At 40.4% G+C, this 21,600-nt stretch overlaps 1 protein-coding gene across 1 annotated transcript in view; it reads left to right on the top strand.

Annotated features, from left to right (window-relative positions):
• The window catches only part of fasn (fatty acid synthase), an 80,622-nt gene that overhangs the window by 2,772 nt on the left and 56,250 nt on the right, over positions 1 to 21,600 (top strand). The window contains exon 2 of the mRNA XM_038735140.1: positions 4,854 to 4,989. Within this exon, the coding sequence (XP_038591068.1) occupies positions 4,863 to 4,989 (127 nt within the window). The 5' untranslated portion in view covers positions 4,854 to 4,862. The remainder of the gene's footprint in view (positions 1 to 4,853; positions 4,990 to 21,600) is intronic.

Genomic DNA, 21,600 nt, shown 5'->3' with positions numbered 1-21,600 from the left:
TGACAGTGCCCACATCTGCTCGCCATGAAGGCCCACTGATGGTTTGATGAAATATATTTGAATCATGTGCTTTTGCGTATGAACAACATTGAAGCTGGTCTGGAGGTTGTAGTGGAGCAGTACCAGGGGTGGAAATTAACTTCTTGGCTCACCTGCCAAGGTGGCTGGTAGATGGGGGGAAAAAATCCACCCACTAAACATATTTTTGTACTGGCCAAAATAATAAATTGCCTTTTGTGTCACATAAACATTTGTTTCTGGCCTTTTAATTGAGATAACAAGGTATTATGTCAAATACAAACAGAGTGAAATTTGAAGCAAAATTATATTATTGCTATTAAATGTACTTAAAACATAACTAAATGACAATTGTTGGGCTTCTGTAAATAACATCAGAGTACGGTCTAGACCTGCTCTTTTATGAAAAGCGCTGTGAGATAACTGTTGTGATTTGGCACAATATAAATAAAATTTAATTTAACTGAATTAAATTGTTTCATAAACTTACAAGATGCTTAGTAATCATTCAAAATAAATCACTGCTCACTCTTGTCATGCTTTATCAACTTAAACCTGCTCGTCAGACTGCTCACTTTCTAGTGTCAGACGCACCACTGTCTGACACACTGACTGGACCACCAACTACCCAGCTAAAAGCTAAAAACACTCCAGGACATCCTTGTAAAAGAGATTAAAAATCTCAATGGATTTCTTTCCTGGTAAAATAAAGGTTAAATAAAAAAACTCCTAGTACATCCTTGGTAATTAGCTCCTAACACTAGCTTTCACGCTACCTTATTTCACCCCCCGTGAAATAAGGTAGCGTGAAAGCTAGTGTTTGAGTTATGTGTGAGTTATGAAAGCTATGGAGCAGATTTTATCCGCCTCTGAGCAGGGAAAGTTGGTGACAGACAGAAGACAGAAAGATCTGTTTATGAAAGCCACAGCCGACATGCGGCGCGCTGCTGGTTCCTGTAAAGCCGGACCGCTATGTGAAAGCAAACATGATAAAGGCCTGGGATAAAGGCCTTTTCACATGGGATGAAGCTGCAAACTTTTGTTCAGTATGCGAATGCAACATAAATGCGGATATTCTTCTATCCCCTCCTGACTCCTTTCGCCTGTCCCCTAATGCCCACCCCTTACAAATCTACTCCAATCAAACACAGGCAACCAATGAACGTCCCTAATCCATGTGTTAAATGATTTTAGGTACCTTGGTACATCGGGGTCCAATTTAAGTTAGACACAACCAACAAGAATGCCGGTCTGCTGCTAATTACAGTCAATAGAAACTATATGACGAATATATTTACCCGCTAATATGGCGGGTAGCCTTCCAACATTCCGCCTAATATACTACCAAACAGTTGTGGACAGCCGACGTGAACGCAGTCAGTGACGTTTTATAGAGGAGACACTCCACTTTAAGAATCCACAGTACAGCTCCATAGTGAAAGCCCATAACGCCAAAGATGCCGTTTTTATCCCACCCTGCTTTTAACACCCGAGGCGGGAAACATATTTAAGCCAATCGTGTGGTTCCACTGATAGAAGGGTCTAAGTGGAAGTATAACTGGTGGGGAAAAACGCTTTTTAAACCTTTTTTTTTGTTTTTTAGCGCAAAGTTATCAAACACTTTCGACAGCCCCGTTCCTGGAAAAACAAGAGCGAGTTGCGCCACCAGCAGCTGAATCGGTAAGACAGAACAACAGGGAAAGTTCGAGGAGCGTGTGGGTTTGGCTAACATTAGCTGGCTATTTAGCTAAATTGGTGCCTTTTATTGAAACACGTTCAATTTTTCATAAAGCCGATGCTCTCGTCAGTGTCACTTTTTGTGAACAGACCAATCGCAAAAAAAAGTTTGATGTGCTGCAACAAACTTTATACATGTTGAACTCATTGTTTTGCATAAACGGTTATGATTATTGACGAGTTAGTAGCCTGCCCAAAATCAAGGTTGGAGACTTATCATGTAGCCTAGAGCATTTTTCTTAAAAGTTAATGAATAAAAAACAACCCCAAACTAAAACAGCTGTAATTTGAATTAATATTATACTAGTGGTAAGTTACATACTATATGAAATTATATTGAATATAGCAACATAATGAATATATTAATATCAAACTTTATCAAACAGTTTACTATTAAATTAACAATATACTTTTAATTTTCACCTTCTCTTTTGAAGGTGTGTGGCAGATTTAATCGTTTAGCTCAAAGTGTCATGGCAGTCTTAAAATATGTTGAAAAAGTCTTGAAAAGGTCTTAAAAAGGTATTGATTTTTACTTATACCCTGGTTTAGAAATGTGTCCATTGACTGTGACTGAGGCAGAGGGAGAATTGTATAATGTCTTAATCCAGTTAATGAAATTTTGACCAAAACCAAAGTATTGGAAAGTGGAGAAAAGAAACGACCAGTATACTCTATCAAATGCCTTTTCAGCATCTAATGAAGCAATAACAGGTGAGTTGATTTTATAGTCCGTATTAGTTGCAAGATGAATAATCTTAAATAGCCGTCTAGAATTTTCTGAAGAATGTCTCCCTTTAATGAAGCATGTCTTGTCTGTTTGTACTATCGATGAGATGACAGAGTCTAGTCTAATGGTTAAAGCTTTAAAGTGATAATGGCAGATAACAGGAACATTTTGTGGGGTCTTTATTTGGTTTTAAGAGAAGTGTTATGAGAGCAGTGTTCATATGCTGAGGTATTTTCGAATTGCTAAGAATTTCAGTTAAAACTTTTTGTAATAGGGATGAGAGTAGCGGCCGGAAGTGTTTGTAAAATTCAGCTGGGTACCCGTCTGGGCCTGGTGATTTATTATTGGACATTAGATGTAAAGCTTTTGTATGTTCTTATATTATTGTTTTTTTCAAGTTTGTCTGCTTTGGTTTTGTCTAATTGTGGAAGATGGACATTACTTAGAAATGTTTTTCTTTTATCAGGAGAAGTGTTGTGATCTGGGGTGTAAAGATTTACATAACTTCTAAAAATGACTCCCCATTCATTTAGATAGGGGACTGGTCTTGTTAGTCCCAAGTAACTGCCTGGAGGCGTTACCAAGATGGCTACCAAGTGGCGGGACTTTGACGCAACTCTGTTTACTTTGCACTAGGCTTGGGCGATCTTCTCTATTTTTATATCGTCTAATCATGGCCTTCAATCGCTAATTGGCACAACCCTACATGTACACAGGGTATAATTAGAGTTTAAGAGTTAGAGTTTGTGTTTACTTTCACCGCCCTTTGTTTCATGCATGATTTCTGTATGTACTGTTAAATGATGGGCCTTAGTGCACTGTAAACAAACTCTTCTGCTGTGGCTCAGCTCTGATGTACTGACTTCTAACCAGCAACCAGAGCTTACTGTCAGCATATCTGACAGCATGAGTAGCTAGTGCTGTTTGAAAGTGTCAGTCAGAGACAGACAGACAAAACGTCAGACCTGGGATGGTTCGCCGCTTCTGAAGCGTCCTCTGTAACTTCAGCCAGTATCTGCTCTCACCAACGGCAGAATTTTGTCTTCCTAAATTCAAATAGTTTAGATTTTCGTTTTCCGTGTGCCATTTTGTATGTATTGATAATACGTTGGCATGATAAAGAGAGAAGAAAATGATGGATATTACTATTCCCATGAAAACAACAATATATAAGGGGATTGTCATCAACAGGAAAGACTACTGAATTCCATGTGTCCGACCATGTGGGCTCAGGCAGTGTCCCGAAGTGTGTACAGTCTGTTCTGAGGGAAGGCTCTATACGGAGGCAGTGACATGCTTTCATTTAGAGTTGCTCTGTCCCCAAGCTGCAAGCTAGCTCATGATTGGTGGATGGGTCTTGCCCTGACCTAGAAACAAGGAACAAAGACCAAGACATATACATACATACACACACACACACACACACACACACACACTCACACTCACACTCACACACGGTTCAACATGGATGATGCTCACTCATGTGTACAGAGTAGTATATCAGCAGACTACATTGTCTGCTGTAAGTGCTCTGTCATGCATGCTCAGAGGGACTCCAGTCGATGCCAACACAATTACTCATGCTTCAATACTAACGCGTGTTTAGTGTGAATTAATACTGTTCAATTACTGCCACTGGGACCTTTTGAAATTTCACATTTCATGGCAGTGTTTCCTATTAATTAACGAGACTATGGCGGCCCGCCACAGTCTAATTTTGTTCTGCCTTAGTTTCAAAATTAAGAAAAAATATTTTTACACTTCTTTTAGGATAGAAAAGCTTGCCTGGTTGAAATAAGAACTTGATTCATACCTGATTGGATCAGTTAATATTGTATTGAATATTTGTTTATACATATTCTGTGTATGTACAGTGTTTCCCATAGAATGACAGTGTAACTGGTGTGCGTGCAGTCGATATATGACTAGCAGCTATGTTGGCCTACAGTGTGCTAACATCGACAACCCAGCTGTTTTTTAACGTTAAAATAACTGTCCTTATTAGCTAGGCTACTTAGTGCTTACTAACTAAAAGTTTTTGAAGGTGGGTCCGACAGCGTTGTGTTGAACAGATGTGTTCATGATACCAAACATTCAATTGACTGACTGGTCCGTTGTCAATGTGTTTGCCAGAGAGAGACGGAGCGAGCAAGAGGAGGTTCTGAGCGAAGAAATGGCTTCGCTCAGCTCTGCAATCAAATGCTATTGAACCCATTTTAATAGTAAATAAATAAATAAATCGGAAATCAGTATGTGGCGGTCAGCATTGATAATGTGGCGGGCCGCGACAAATAAATCAGTGTATGGGAATGTGTATTAAGTACTGCTTTTATTGTTGACATATCTCGCTTTCTCTCTCTGTTCACAGTAATACAGCATGGATGAGATAGTCATAGCAGGAATATCGGGCCGTTTGCCTGAGTCCAACAACCTGGAGGAATTCTGGGAAAACCTCATCAATGGTGTGGACATGGTGACAGAGGACAACCGGCGGTGGACACCAGGTAAGATTCCTCATGAAGCTGGAATTGATTGATTGGTCAAGGTCAGAAATGACCAACAAAGAATGACAGGTTTGATTGATTGGTAATGCAATGTGAAATACACTATTCTCACTGAGGATGAAAATGCAGTAAAGACTAAGACTGTCTGCTGCTTATCTACCACACCATCTTTGTCTCCTTCTGTACTGTTCTTCATAAACATAATCTTTCAAAACCTAAAAACACACCGGACCCATACTAGAGAGTGAGAGTGTACTGTTTGTGTATCAAACACATCGGTTTGACACTGACGGATAAAATAGGTTGTATTTAAATGTTGTGATCAAAAATATTGCTAGGGACAATTCAGTTATTGCTTGATATTGGTAAGGACATGTCCCTACTAACGTCTGCGCCCTTGGTCAAATGTGTAGAAATAACCAACAGTTTCATAGAAAAACACTGCATGCATGCTGAAGGCTGCTCCGACAGTGATTATAGATTAGTGTGGTGTCAGAGCATGATAGAATGTGACCGATGCCAACAGACAACTGATGGATAAATTATGAACAGGTGATATTGTTTTACTGAAATGTCAGAACAGACATGAGGTAGCAATAAAACAGCCATAAATCTATAGACTAGTTACTTTGTGAAAGACCAAAGGTACAGCCTAATATTATAGGATTTTAATTAATATCCACAACTGTGCAGCTGATTGGAAAGAGGTAGAGAAAAGGCAGAAGTGTTTTAGTAGTGGATTCAATTTACACACAAATCCAGGGCCCTCTGCTTCAAAATTAGTCTGACACAACAGTGAAGACAGATTGTCGGAACCTTCTAGAATCTTTTGGCGACACCACTGGGACTTGGGAGCACTGTTTTTCCCCGCTGAAAAACTGGGCCAACAAAACATATTGTAATCATTTGGTATGTCCTGTCATCCAAGCTATGTGTGCGCAGTTACGCAAGAGAGCTTTAGCTGGTGCGCTTGTGCTAGATAGGCCTCTTAATGAGCTGGGCCGATACAAACATTTACAAAATCAGGCAAATAACTTTTGGACTGAAGGTTTGGGTCTTCTAATTATATTACTCAAAACTAGTAATTGCACTCTCTGCCACTGGCCGTGTTGGAAAGCAGCCTGTATGACCCGTTCACAAGCTGCAGAACTACTTTCACTTTCAATTAACGGCGATTAGAGCCTATAGTCTCTGCAGAACAAATGCAGGCTATACACTAAAAACAAAAATCTGTCCCTAACTTGTCCTTTAACCTTTTACTTCAGTGATTTTTTATTTTTATGGGAGTAATTTTACTTTTACTAGAGTAAAGATTTTCACTGCTTGACGGCCTTGTTGTATTGTAATTGTATTACCACAGTCAGCTAAAGGAACAGTTCAACATATGAAATACTGACTGGATGAGACAGGGTTCTCACAGCTCCTTAAAGTCTTAAAAGGTCTTAAATTGAAATCAGGGAAATTAAGGTCTTAAATTGTCTTAAATTTACTGTAAATTTGCTGTAGGTATTAAATTTGCTGCTGGTGCGTTTAAGGCTGGTGGGAAAATTGTCACGCACACTCGCCTAAAATGCCTTATTAATTTGTATGGTTTTCTTTTAGTAATTGACAATGTGAGACCTCGCCATTAATATAACTCATATGTTACCTTTACGTTAGCTGTAGACGTTGACGTCTGCCTGTCATATTGTCAGTCATGGCTGCAAGATTAGGAGATGAAAGTTAAAGTGGTTGGAGAAATATCCGATCGTTCTGTGTAGCTCAAACTGTAGCCTACATCACATCCTCCCCTCATTTGCTCAGGTCCAAAAATGATCTACAACTACAGGTTAAAATAACTTTCTAAAGTATGTCTTTAGGTGATTTGTTTTCCTCCATGGATTATTTACCTCTCTGCCGGAAAGTGAAACTTAAGTTTGGTTATTTTAGTAGTTTATATTGAGTTTAATACAGCAGTGTATGAGTAAGGGCTGAGCTTTATGGACAAAAATAGTAAAATCATTATTTAATCTGTTTCTTTAATTTTTATTATTATAAGTTTAAAGGCAGATTTTTTGCTCCTGAAGAAACCAGATGGGTTATTGTGCTTTTAAACTTTTCTTTATGGTCAGAACATGACAAACACTTGATGCCAAAAAGCAGGCTGGTATCAAACAGTGTATAACTTCACAAAGCTGAGGTAGAACATTCAAAACAACAAATATGCATGAGAAAAATAAAGTAAAATCTTTTTTCAGTCCCTTTTCCTCAACACAATAAATATCTTAATAGAAAAGAAAGTGCTAATTCGTTTATGAATCAAATGAATTAAATCAAATATTTATTGAACATTTGTATATTGTTATTGAGGAAGATTGCGTCACGATAATTAACATTATTGTTTTATTGCCCTTGTTCACGTTCACAAACGGACACGGTCAGTTCACCAAAAACCTGAGCATGATCAGTAAACTGCACTGTTTGAGCATGTTTATGCACAACACTGTTTGGACACACTGTCTAGGCGCCTGTCTGTGCTGTCAGACTTTTGTATTTTATTTGCAGAAGGCTGCGACCGGTACATATTTCCACCCAAGTAGTTGTTGTATGAGGATAGACAACACATTTGCATCCATGTGGTCATGGTGTCCCTGACATAGGTCGTTTTGCTGATTGGATCACAATCTGTCCTCAATGCGTCTCGGGTGCATTTACACCTGTAGGCCTACTTATGTGGTCAAGTGATACCCGATCACAATCTGATCACCCAAAATACATTTTAATGCCAGGTGTAAACAGCCTCTATGTTCCCCGATTCGGAATATGCAAAGTCATTCACCTGTGGTGGAAATAAAACTGCCAAATATGGCATTGCATCGTTCATTAAGAGATCAAACGCACGTCTCTTTTCTGTCAAAGAAATTGTTTAAAAATTTGAAGTCTTAAATTTATATTTGTTGAGTTCTTAAAAGGTCTTAAGCATTAAATTTGACTTTTCAAATGGTGCAAGAACCCTGTGAGAGGTGAAGTATCTTCAACCAAGTTGCCCTTGATTTAGGGGTGGGCGAAATGGCAAAAATAAAAGTATGTCTAAAGTATGTCTTTAGGTGATTTGTTTTCCTCCATGGATTATTTACCTCTCTGCCGGAAAGTGAAACTTAAGTTTGGTTATTTTAGTAGTTTATATTGAGTTTAATACAGCAGTGTATGAGTAAGGGCTGAGCTTTATGGACAAAAATAGTAAAATCATTATTTAATCTGTTTCTTTAATTTTTATTATTATAAGTTTAAAGGCAGATTTTTTGCTCCTGAAGAAACCAGATGGGTTATTGTGCTTTTAAACTTTTCTTTATGGTCAGAACATGACAAACACTTGATGCCAAAAAGCAGGCTGGTATCAAACAGTGTATAACTTCACAAAGCTGAGGTAGAACATTCAAAACAACAAATATGCATGAGAAAAATAAAGTAAAATCTTTTTTCAGTCCCTTTTCCTCAACACAATAAATATCTTAATAGAAAAGAAAGTGCTAATTCGTTTATGAATCAAATGAATTAAATCAAATATTTATTGAACATTTGTATATTGTTATTGAGGAAGATTGCGTCACGATAATTAACATTATTGTTTTATTGCCCTTGTTCACGTTCACAAACGGACACGGTCAGTTCACCAAAAACCTGAGCATGATCAGTAAACTGCACTGTTTGAGCATGTTTATGCACAACACTGTTTGGACACACTGCCTAGGCGCCTGTCTGTGCTGTCAGACTTTTGTATTTTATTTGCAGAAGGCTGCGACCGGTACATATTTCCACCCAAGTAGTTGTTGTATGAGGATAGACAACACATTTGCATCCATGTGGTCATGGTGTCCCTGACATAGGTCGTTTTGCTGATTGGATCACAATCTGTCCTCAATGCGTCTCGGGTGCATTTACACCTGTAGGCCTACTTATGTGGTCAAGTGATACCCGATCACAATCTGATCACCCAAAATACATTTTAATGCCAGGTGTAAACAGCCTCTATGTTCCCCGATTCGGAATATGCAAAGTCATTCACCTGTGGTGGAAATAAAACTGCCAAATATGGCATTGCATCGTTCATTAAGAGATCAAACGCACGTCTCTTTTCTGTCAAAGAAATTGTTTAAAAATTTGAAGTCTTAAATTTATATTTGTTGAGTTCTTAAAAGGTCTTAAGCATTAAATTTGACTTTTCAAATGGTGCAAGAACCCTGTGAGAGGTGAAGTATCTTCAACCAAGTTGCCCTTGATTTAGGGGTGGGCGAAATGGCAAAAATATCATATCACAATTTATTTCAGGCAGGATTAAGATTCATGATCTTATCATGATCCATTAGGGCCCGAGCACGATCGTGCGAGGTCCCTATTGAATTTGCTCGGAGATATATATATATATATATATATATATATATATATATATATATATATATATATATATATATATATATATATATATATATATATATATATATATATATATATATATATATATATATATATATATATATAATCTCAAGAACCCATAGCCTAAAGTCAACAGGAAGTCGGCCATTTTGAATTTTACGTCATATTTGGATGATTTACACACTTCGTACTTTAACAAACTCCTCCTAGGGATTTAGTCCGACCGACTTCAAATTTGTGCTGTGCCTTCTAAAGGCATTGAAGATGAAAAGTTGTGCTATTTGCAAGTTTTCGTCAATGGGCGTGTCCGTGGCGTGGCGTCAAAGATCAAGTCTTCGCCATGACACAGGAAGTTGTCGTAACTTCAGTGTATATGCTCACATTTGCACCAAACTGTACATGTAGGACGAGAGTCCCCCCTGAAGACATGTACATGCCGACATTCACCCACAGTCATAGCGCCACCTGCTGGTGACAGGAAGTGACTTTTAACGAAGCAGCCCCCGCCGCACGTTTCACCTACATACACAAATTTTCACTACCAGCCATGTCTTCCTTCTCTTTTCACGTAGACGCTCCGACAGACAGTGCTTTCAGTTTGCTGCATACATGGACACAGAACTGCGGTATAGGGAGAAGCACACGGTCAGCTGGCTGCAGCTAAATCTGGAGTGCACTCGTATTCAATTCTGTATGGTAAATTCAGTTTTAACGGAGCAGAGCGAGCTGACAGGCAGAGTTAGAGACTTTTTCTGTCCGTTTCTCTCTTTACAAAGACGCATGTTGCAGTCAGAGTCTTCTCTGAGATGCGAGCACGACATACAACACAATTTATCAAATTACACAACGGATATACAGTATGAAAATAAGATTGATTGGATTATACTCACAGGAAGTATAAAATCTGTTACATGCGTCTATTAAAAGTAAAGTAACACAAAAATGTCAGGGAAATTACTTTACTTAGATTTAAGTACTGCAGTTGTACATTTGAAATACCTTCCTACCTTTCTGATAGGAAGCCTTCTTGAGGTGGTATAAAACATTTCTTCTTATATTCTGATTTGAGTTGTGGACAACTATGACCACATGAATTAAAAAAACATTTCACTGCCCAAGTCAGCTATAACACAAGTCTTGTTCATCACACTACATGCTGTACAGTATTTGCGGACAGATTTTTTCCCAGGATTTACTATGCATTTCTTCTTCTTCGTTGCATGATTTAGAATAATAAGGTGAGAAATGGGTCTATTCTGAGTTTATCCTGCACTGCAGCAGCTAATAAAGTCCATTTAATCCCAATAACGCTTTTCTTTTAGGCAGGCTGGAGCAGAAAACAACTCACCTTTCTCAAGTTGTACAGTAATGTCACATGTGTATGAAGGTGGATCAAACAAGCTAATCTTAAATGTCAAAGTAGAGAGGAGCCTAGTAGGCCTATTTATTTTCATTCATTACACAATATGAATAAGCTATGCAGACAGTTGTAAAGAAAGAACATCTTTTCTTCTGTTCTCTACTTGTTATAGTTACACAGTATTAGGGGTGTGGGCTGTATTAAAAGTATCCACTGTTCTCCCATGCTCTAACACACAGTAACGATGAAATGTGTGCTGTTCTCACATTCTTCCTCTGTATGTACACATAAACAACAAGGCAGGGATATATAAAAGGAATTTATTTTATTGTTTGGGTACATTATTGTTCAGTGTACATGCTCACATCTGAAACAAACTTTACATGCTTGATAACCTTCCCACCCCGCAGACATCTACACGCCAATACCGATTTATATTCATAGCGGCAAGTGCTATGTAGCTCCACATAGGGGACACAGGAAGTGACATATAACACCTTCATGCGGCGTCATAACCGCGTAGCAAATTCACAGCCGCACCGGCAGAGCTCCAGAATATGCAACTCGGCCGGCTCACCCGCGGACGCGCTTACAAGTGCGAGGGCCCGCCCAACGCTGCTTGCAGCTTTAATTTTCCTGTTGGTTTTTTAGACTTATTTTGTTATTGGTTTAAAAGAGAAAAATAACACTACTTTTAATTATATACAATATAGCCTAATGATTCATTTAAACAACAAAGAACTGATTCATTTTGTTCTTATAACATTTTAAAGATTTTTATATACAATTTTTGATCTAATTTTCTCATGAAAGAATGTGCTGTGACTGGCATTTACAGTAGCCAATAGCGTTGAATGTGCATTACGCCCGGGCCGCTCTCTGACATTATCCTGGCCTATAAACCTCCAGTGCTTGAGTAGAGGTGTAACAATAAACACAAAACACTCCCCGGGTGCTCCAAGCTCCCAATCCGGGTTGAGACAGCAATGAATAACTGGCTAACTGAGCTAATTATATAACAACAGCTAGTCGCAGTCAGCGGTTACTTCAGAAACAACAAGTAACACTTTCTGTTCATCAGCAACCTCTGTAAATCCCAGAGAGTTGAGGCAGAGCAGTGGGGGGACACGGGGAACTTTAATGTTCATTTTACGACACCCAACAACTTGCAATGTTGACAGATCAGCTGCCAACTTGTAGTGTAGCCACAGAACTAAAACTGATAGATTGTGCACTGTGGTAACGATCTCTCTGAAAAGGCAGATCGTGGAGACATTTTAATCGTTCACGATCAATTTCACGTGCGTGTGTGTAAGGCATCGTGTGGATTTTGACCTCTAGCTCTCTGGAGCACTTCTTTTGGGTCATTTTGTTTGTCATGAGAAGGCAAATGGGGTATCCGTAATGAGGGCAGCTGTATGAAAAATGACATTCACATTGAGACAGCAAAAGGAATTGAGAACAGAAGCCATTTTTTGTCACTAATACGCCATTTTGCAAACGAGGCAGGGCAGTAAGCATTGTCAGTTTATTTCAGACAGCTGAAATAAACTGACTGCGCAGTGGAACATTTGGGTAAACAGTAGGTACATGTTCAAGTTACAAAGAAATCCACCTGGAATGTGATTGGCCAATGCAGTGTGGGCACTTAGCCCTGCTCAAAAGAATGAGGGGGCTATGTGTTTTTCAGAGGACTGAAATGGTTCTGAACACGGCCTTATGCATTTCCTTGGTATTGCTCTCGCTGTGTGCTAGTTGGCAGCCCATCCTGACTACCTAACAGGTTTAGTAAGAAAAATCATTATTCACTCCCCAAAATCAGGTCTTTACCAAGTTTTAATAACTTCTTCTTTCTTCCTCCTCTCTGCTGTCCCATTCTTTCCAACCTGCCCTCTCAGTTTTTTCCTCTCTGTGAATGAAAGACCCATCCCTCAGTGCCTGGCAACCATCTAGAGTTCACATTCATGTGCTGAAAGGGTAGGCCTGGGCCAGCTGGCACTGCTGAGACCACACACCGGGCATCATGGGAGAGTAGGGAGAATAGAAAGGGAAGCAGAGAAACCAGTGAGAGGTTTAATGTCCTCAGGGAGGCCTTGCATAGTGACAGAAAGCTTAAAACTGCAGACAAAGCTAAAAACTGAAGAGAAAGGGAAATGACAGACATGAGGAATAATGTATACCAAGTTGGTAATGTCCAACGAGAGGAAAACTTGTCCACTCTCAGTATAAAGTCTTTTGAACATTTGCTACATTGCTATTTGTTTATACTGCAGTAGAAGAGTAAACAACCAGTTAAGGTTTGGCCTAATGACTTTTCTGGTGGGCAGGCCCAAAGTCCAAGTGGTTTGAGGAACCCAAACTTGACTTGCTTACCATAAGTTAGAAGTTTCAGATTTTGCTTCGCCTGAACTTAACTTAAATAAGCATGCTGATCCTTCAATATATTCTATTACATTCTTTTTCACTGATGAAAGGTTCACTGTACATTATAACTTCCTCAATCCATGGCTCTTTAAAAGACATTCATCATTTGAAACAAGATACACAGAAATAGAGTTAAATAACATTTTGGGAAAATGTTTTTTTTTTGCTCTCTTTCTGAGAGATGAGAAGATGACACATCATCTCATCTCGTGGTTGTATTCTGACCTGGTGTCAGATGCTAGTTAGCTTAACTTAACATTAAGACTGGAAGCAGAGGGATACATATATCTGTACACAAACCAGGGCTGCCAACTTTTCAGTTTGGAGTGAGATTCGGTATCGGTAAAATCTGTGCATTTTATGAGTAGCCCTTCCCACTGCAGAGTCAGAGTCATCACTATTTTGTTTCTGTTCGCTTGCTATGTTCAAGTTAAGTTAATTAGGGCCCGAGAACGACCGTGTGAGGTCCCTATTGAATTTGCTCGGATTATTAGGGCCCGAGCACGACCGTGTGAGGTCCCTATTGAATTTGCTCGGATTATTTTTAGGGCCCGAGCACGACCGTGCGAGGTCCCTATTGAATTTGCTCGGATTATTAGGGCCCGAGCACGACCGTGCGAGGTCCCTATTGAATTTGCTCGGATTATTTTTTTTTTTTTCTGCAAAGTAGGCCCAAATGACATGGCCTAAACATACTCGAAAACTCACCAAAATTTGCAAACATGTCAGAACCGGTGAAAAATTTCGTATTCTACAAGTTTCGCACATGGGCGTTGCAAAATGACTCGCTAGCGCCACCTAGAAAATTGGAAAAAATTAGCCCCTCGTTCACGTTCAACCTACATCTACGAAATTTTCTGGGGACATGTATCATGTCAAGACGCACAAAAAAGCCTCAAGAACCCATAGCCTAAAGTCAACAGGAAGTCGGCCATTTTGAATTTTATGGCCATTTTTGGATGATTTACACACTTCGTACTTTAACGAACTCCTCCTAGGGATTTAGTCGGATCGACGTCAAATTTCTGCTGTGCCTTCTAAAGGCATTGACGATGAAAAGTTGTGCTATTTGCGAGTTTTCGTCAATGGGCGTGTCCGTGGCGTCGATGATTCGCTATGAAACAGGAAGTTGTTGTAACTTCAGTGTACATGCTCACATCTGGACCAAACTGTACATCTAGGATGAGAGTCCCGCCCTGAACACATGTACATGCCGACATTCACCCACAGTCATAGCGCCACCTGCTGGCAATAGAAAGTGACCTTTAACGAAGCAGCCCCCGCCGCACGTTTCACCTACGTGCACGAATTTTCTGTGGTACGTGTATCTTGTCCAGACGCACAAAAAAGTCTCTTGGAGCCATAGCCTAAATCCAACAGGAAGTCGGCCATTTTGAATTTTACGTCAAATTTTGGATGATTTACACACTTCGTACTTTAACGAACTCCTCCTAGGGATTTAGTCCGACCGACCTCAAATTTGTGCTGTGCCTTCTAAAGGCATTGAAGATGAAAAGTTGTGCTATTTGCAAGTTTTCGTCAATGGGCGTGTCCGTGGCGTGGCGTCAAAGATCAACTCTTCGCCATGACACGGAAGTTGTCGTAGCTTCAGTGTACATGCTCACATCTGGACCAAACTGTACATGTAGGATGAGAGTCCCGCCCTGAACACATGTACATGCTGATATTCACCCACAGTCATAGCGCCACCTGCTGGCAACAGGAAGTGACTTTTAACGAAGCAGCCCCCGCCGCACGTTTCACCTACGTGCACGAATTTTCTGTGGTACGTGTATCTTGTCCAGACGCACAAAAAAGTCTCTTGGAGCCATAGCCTAAACCCAACAGGAAGTCGGCCATTTTGAATTTTACGTCAAATTTTGGATGATTTACACACTTCGTACTTTAACGAACTCCTCCTAGGGATTTAGTCCGACCGACCTCAAATTTCTGCTGTGCCTTCTAAAGGCATTGAAGATGAAAAGTTGTGCTATTTGCAAGTTTTCGTCAATGGGCGTGTCCGTGGCGTGGCGTCAAAGATCAACTCTTCGCCATGACACGGAAGTTGTCGTAACTTCAGTGTACATGCTCACATCTGCACCAAACTGTACATGTAGGATGAGAGTCCCGCCCTGAACACATGTACATGCTGACATTCACCCACAGTCATAGCGCCACCTGCTGGCAACAGGAAGTGACTTTTAACGAAGCAGCCCCCGCCGCACGTTTCACCTACGTGCACGAATTTTCTGTGGTACGTGTATCTTGTCCAGACGCACAAAAAAGTCTCTTGGAGCCATAGCCTAAACCCAACAGGAAGTCGGCCATTTTGAATTTTACGTCAAATTTTGGATGATTTACACACTTCGTACTTTAACGAACTCCTCCTAGGGATTTAGTCCGACCGACTTCAAATTTTGCTGTGCCTTCTAAAGGCATTGAAGATGAAAAGTTGTGCTATTTGCGAGTTTTCGTCAATGGGGTGTCCGTGGCGTGGCGTCAAGATCAGTCTTCGCCATGACACGGAAGTTGTTGTAACTTCAGTGTACATGCTCACATCTGAACCAAACTTTACGTGCTTGATAACTCTCCCACCCCGCTATGGAGGACCGATCCTGACACAGTCAGAAATAAATACAGAAATAAATAAATGCTCAATAAATAAATAAGCATCCAATTAAATACACAAAAAATAAAGTAAATAAATAAATGTAGGTAGTAATTAAATTATACAAGGAGACATAAATGTATATATTTTAATTAGTGCCTTTACTTATTCACCTTTGTTATAATTACCTTATTTGTTTATTCAACTTTATTTATTACTAATTTTTTTAATGTATTTATTTATGTGTGTGTTTTAATATTTTTGTCTGTTTTATTCTTCCTTTGTATTTATTTACCTTATTTATTTTCACCCATGGTATTTATTTCTGCCTGTCTTAAATTTTTGTATGCATTTCTGCCTCATTATGCAAATGAGGAGGGGCTGTGTCTCAAGGGGTCATCTTCTCTGCTATTGGTGGACCAGTCAGACAGGAGAGCTCCTACTCTGCCTGCAGACATCAACGATCTTGCCCCTCACACAGTCAGATGGCTTCCTTCAGTGCGCTGAGGTGTTTAACAACTCTGAAGACAATACTACCAGCCATGTCTTCCTTCTCTTTTCACGTAGAAGCACCGACAGACAGTGCTTTCAGTTTGCTGCATGCATGGACACAGAACTGCGGTATAGGGAGAAGCACACGGTCAGCTGGCTGCAGCTAAATCTGGAGTGCACTCGTATTCAATTCTGTATGGTAAATTCAGTTTTAACGGAGCAGAGCGAGCTGACAGGCAGAGTTAGAGACTTTTTTGTCCGTTTCTCTCTTTACAAAGACGCATGTTGCAGTCAGAGTCTTCTCTGAGATGCGAGCACGACATACAACACAATTTATCAAATTACACAACGGATATACAGTATGAAAATAAGATTGATTGGATTATACTCACAGGAAGTATAAAACCTCTTACATGGGTCTATTAAAAGTAAAGTAACACAAAAATGTCAGGGAAATTACTTTACTTAGATTTAAGTACTGCAGTTGTACATTTGAAATACCTTCCTACCTTTCTGATAGGAAGCCTTCTTGAGGTGGTATAAAACATTTCTTCTTATATTCTGATTTGAGTTGTGGACAACTATGACCACATGAATTAAAAAAATTAAACATTTCACTGCCCAAGTCAGCTATAACACAAGTCTTGTCATCAGACTACATGCTGTACAGTATTTGTGGACAGATTTTGTCCCAGGATTTCTTATGCATTTCTTCTTCTTCGTTGCATGATTTAGAATAATAAGGTGAGAAATGGGTCTATTCTGAGTTCATCCTGCACTGCAGCAGCTAATAAAGTCCATTTAATCCCAAAAACGCTTTTCTTTTAGGCAGGCTGGAGCAGAAAACAACTCACCTTTCTCAAGTTGTACAGTAATGTCACATGTGTATGAAGGTGGATCAAACAAGCTAATCTTAAATGTCAAAGTAGAGAGGAGCCTAGTAGGCCTATTTATTTTCATTCATTACACAATATGAATAAGCTATGCAGACAGTTGTAAAGAAAGAACATCTTTTTCTTCTGTTCTCTACTTGTTATAGTTACACAGTATTAGGGGTGTGGGCTGTATTAAAAGTATCCACTGTTCTCCCATGCTCTAACACACAGTAACGATGAAATGTGTGCTGTTCTCACATTCTTCCTCTGTATGTACACATAAACAACAAGGCAGGGAAATATAAAAGGAATTTATTTTATTGTTTGGGTACATTATTGTTCAGTGTACATGTCACATCTGAAACAAACTTTACGTGCTTGATAACTCTCCCACCCCGCAGACATCTACACGCCAATACCGATTTATATTCATAGCGGCAAGTGCTATGTAGCTCCACATAGGGGACACAGGAAGTGACATATAGCACATTCATGCGGCGTCGGAACCGCGTAGGAAATTCACAGCCGCACCGTCAGAACTCCAGAATGTGCAACTCGGCCGGCTCACGCGCGGACGCGCTTACAAGTGCGAGGGCCCGCCCAACGCTGCTTGCAGCTTTAATTTTTTTTTTTTTTTCTGCAAAGTAGGCTCAACTGACATGGCCTAAACATTCTCGAAAACTCACCAAAATTTGCAAACATGTCAGAACCGGTGAAAAATTTCGTATTCTACAAGTTTCGCACATGGGCGTTGCAAAATGACTCGCTAGCGCCACCTAGAAAATTGGAAAAAATTAGCCCCTCGTTCACGTTCAACCTACATGTACGAAATTTTCTGGGGACATGTATCATATCAAGACGCACAAAAAAGCCTCAAGAACCCATAGCCTAAAGTCAACAGGAAGTCGGCCATTTTGAATTTTACGGCCATTTTTGGGTGATTTACACACTTCGTACTTTAACGAACTCCTCCTAGGGATTTAGTCGGATCGACGTCAAATTTCTGCTGTGCCTTCTAAAGGCATTGACGATGAAAAGTTGTGCTATTTGCGCGTTTTCGTCAATGGGCGTGTCCGTGGCGTCGATGATTCGCCATGAAACAGGAAGTTTTTGTAACTTCAGTGTACATGCTCACATCTGGACCAAACTGTACATGTAGGATGAGAGTCCCGCCCTGAACACATGTACATGCCGACATTCACCCACAGTCATAGCGCCACCTGCTGGCAACAGAAAGTGACCTTTAACGAAGCAGCCCCCGCCGCACGTTTCACCTACGTGCACGAATTTTCTGTGGTACGTGTATCTTGTCCAGACGCACAAAAAAGTCTAAACCCAACAGGAAGTCGGCCATTTTGAATTTTACGTCAAATTTTGGATGATTTACACACTTCGTACTTTAACGAACTCCTCGTAGGGATTTAGTCCGACCGACTCAAATTTCTGCTGTGCCTTCTAAAGGCATTGAAGATGAAAAGTTGTGCTATTTGCAAGTTTTCGTCAATGGGCGTGTCCGTGGCGTGGTGTCAAAGATCAGCTCTTCGCCATGACATGGAAGTTGTCGTAACTTCAGTGTACATGCTCACATCTGCACCAAACTGTACATGTAGGATGAGAGTCCCGCCCTGAACACATGTACATGCTGACATTCACCCACAGTCATAGCGCCACCTGCTGGCAACAGGAAGTGACTTTTAACGAAGCAGCCCCCGCCGCACGTTTCACCTACGTGCACGAATTTTCTGTGGTACGTGTATCTTGTCCAGATGCACAAAAAAGCCTCTTGGAGCAATGCCCTAAAACCAACAGGAAGTCGGCCATTTTGAATTTTACGTCAAATTTTGGATGATTTACACACTTCGTACTTTAACGAACTCCTCCTAGGGATTTAGTCTGACCGACCTCAAATTTCTGCTGTGCCTTCTAAAGGCATTGAAGATGAAAAGTTGTGCTATTTGCGAGTTTTCGTCAATGGGCGTGTCCGTGGCGTGGCGTCAAAGATCAAGTCTTCGCCATGACACAGGAAGTTGTTGTAACTTCAGTGTACATGCTCACATCTGAACCAAACTTTACGTGCTTGATAACTCTCCCACCCCGCTATGGAGGACCGATCCTGACACAGTCAGAAATAAATACAGAAATAAATTAAAGCTGCAAGCAGCGTTGGGCGGGCCCTCGCACTTGTAGCGCGTCCGGGCGTGAGCCGGCCGAGTTGCATATTCTGGAGCTCTGCCGGTGCGGCTGTGAATTTCCCACGCGGTTCCGACGCCGCATGAAGGTGTTATATGTCACTTCCTGTGTCCCCTATGTGGAGCTACATAGCACTTGCCGCTATGAATATAAATCGGTATTGGCGTGTAGATGTCTGCGGGGTGGGAGAGTTATCAAGCACGTAAAGTTTGGTTCAGATGTGAGCATGTACACTGAACAATAATGTACCCAAACAATAAAATAAATTCCTTTTATATTTCCCTGCCTTGTTGTTTATGTGTACATACAGAGGAAGAATGTGAGAACAGCACACATTTCATCGTTACTGTGTGTTAGAGCATGGGAGAACAGTGGATACTTTTAATACAGCCCACACCCCTAATACTGTGTAACTATAACAAGTAGAGAACAGAAGAAAAAGATGTTCTTTCTTTACAACTGTCTGCATAGCTCATTCATATTGTGTAATGAATAAAAATAAATAGGCCTACTAGGCTCCTCTCTACTTTGACATTTAAGATTAGCTTGTTTGATCCACCTTCATACACATGTGACATTACTGTACAACTTGAGAAAGGTTAGTTGTTTTCTGCTCCAGCCTGCCTAAAAGAAAAGCCTTTTTGGGATTAAATGGACTTTATTAGCTGCTGCAGTGCAGGATGAACTCAGAATAGACCCATTTCTCACCTTATTATTCTAAATCATGCAACGAAGAAGAAGAAATGCATAATAAATCCTGGGACAAAATCTGTCCACAAATACTGTACAGCATGTAGTCTGATGAACAAGACTTGTGTTATAGCTGACTTGGGCAGTGAAATGTTTTTTTAATTCATGTGGTCATAGTTGTCCACAACTCAAATCAGAATATAAGAAGAAATGTTTTATACCACCTCAAGAAGGCTTCCTATCAGAAAGGTAGGAAGGTATTTCAAATGTACAACTGCAGTCCTGAAATCTAAGTAAAGTAATTTCCCTGACATTTTTGTGTTACTTTACTTTTAATAGACGCATGTAACAGGTTTTATACTTCCTGTGAGTATAATCCAATCAATCTTATTTTCATACTGTATATCCGTTGTGTAATTTGATAAATTGTGTTGTATGTCGTGCTCGCATCTCAGAGAAGACTCTGACTGCAACATGCGTCTTTGTAAAGAGAGAAACGGACAGAAAAAGTCTCTAACTCTGCCTGTCAGCTCGCTCTGCTCCGTTAAAACTGAATTTACCATACAGAATTGAATACGAGTGCACTCCAGATTTAGCTGCAGCTAGCTGACCGTGTGCTTCTCCCTATACCGCAGTTCTGTGTCCATGCATGCAGCAAACTGAAAGCACTGTCTGTCGGAGCGTCTACGTGAAAAGAGAAGGAAGACATTGCTGGTAGTATTGTCTTCAGAGTTGTTAAACACCTCAGTGCACTGAAGGAAGCCATCTGACTGTGTGAGGGGCAAGATCGTTGATGTCTGCAGGCAGAGTAGGAGCTCTCCTGTCTGACTGGTCCACCAATAGCAGAGAAGATGACCCCTTGTCAAGCACGTAAAGTTTGGTTCAGATGTGAGCATGTACACGTAAGTTACAACAACTTCCTGTGTCATGGCGAAGACTTGATCTCTGACGCCACGCCACGGACACACCCATTGACGAAAACTCGCAAATAGCACAACTTTTCATCGTCAATGCCTTTAGAAGGCACAGCACAAATTTGACGTCGATCCGACTAAATCCCTAGGAGGAGTTCGTTAAAGTACGAAGTGTGTAAATCATCCAAAAATGGCCATAAAATTCAAAATGGCCGACTTCCTGTTTACTTTAGGCTATGGGTTCTTGAGGCTTTTTTGTGCGTCTTGATACGATACATGTCCCCAGAAAATTTCGTACATGTAGGTTGAACGTGAACGAGGGGCTAACCTTTTCCAATTTTCTAGGTGGCGCTAGCGAGTCATTTTGCCACGCCCATGTGCGAAACTTGTAGAATACGAAATTTTTCACCGGTTCTGACATGTTTGCAAATTTTGGTGAGTTTTCGAGTATGTTTAGGCCATGTCATTTGGGCCTACTTTGCAGGAAAAAAAAAATATATATATATCCGAGCAAATTCAATAGGGAGCTCGCACGGTCGTGCTCGGGCCCTAATAATCCGAGCAAATTCAATAGGGACCTCGCACGGTCGTGCTCGGGCCCTAAAAATAATCCGAGCAAATTCAATAGGGACCTCGCACGGTCGT

This window comes from Micropterus salmoides, unplaced genomic scaffold, assembly GCF_014851395.1.
Source record: "Micropterus salmoides isolate LMB-PRFRI ecotype aquatic unplaced genomic scaffold, ASM1485139v1 Ms_hic_scaffold_21, whole genome shotgun sequence".
Taxonomy (NCBI): domain Eukaryota; kingdom Metazoa; phylum Chordata; class Actinopteri; order Centrarchiformes; family Centrarchidae; genus Micropterus; species Micropterus salmoides.
The sequence above is the reverse complement of the archived record's forward strand: the minus strand, read 5'-3'. Positions and strand labels throughout refer to the sequence as shown.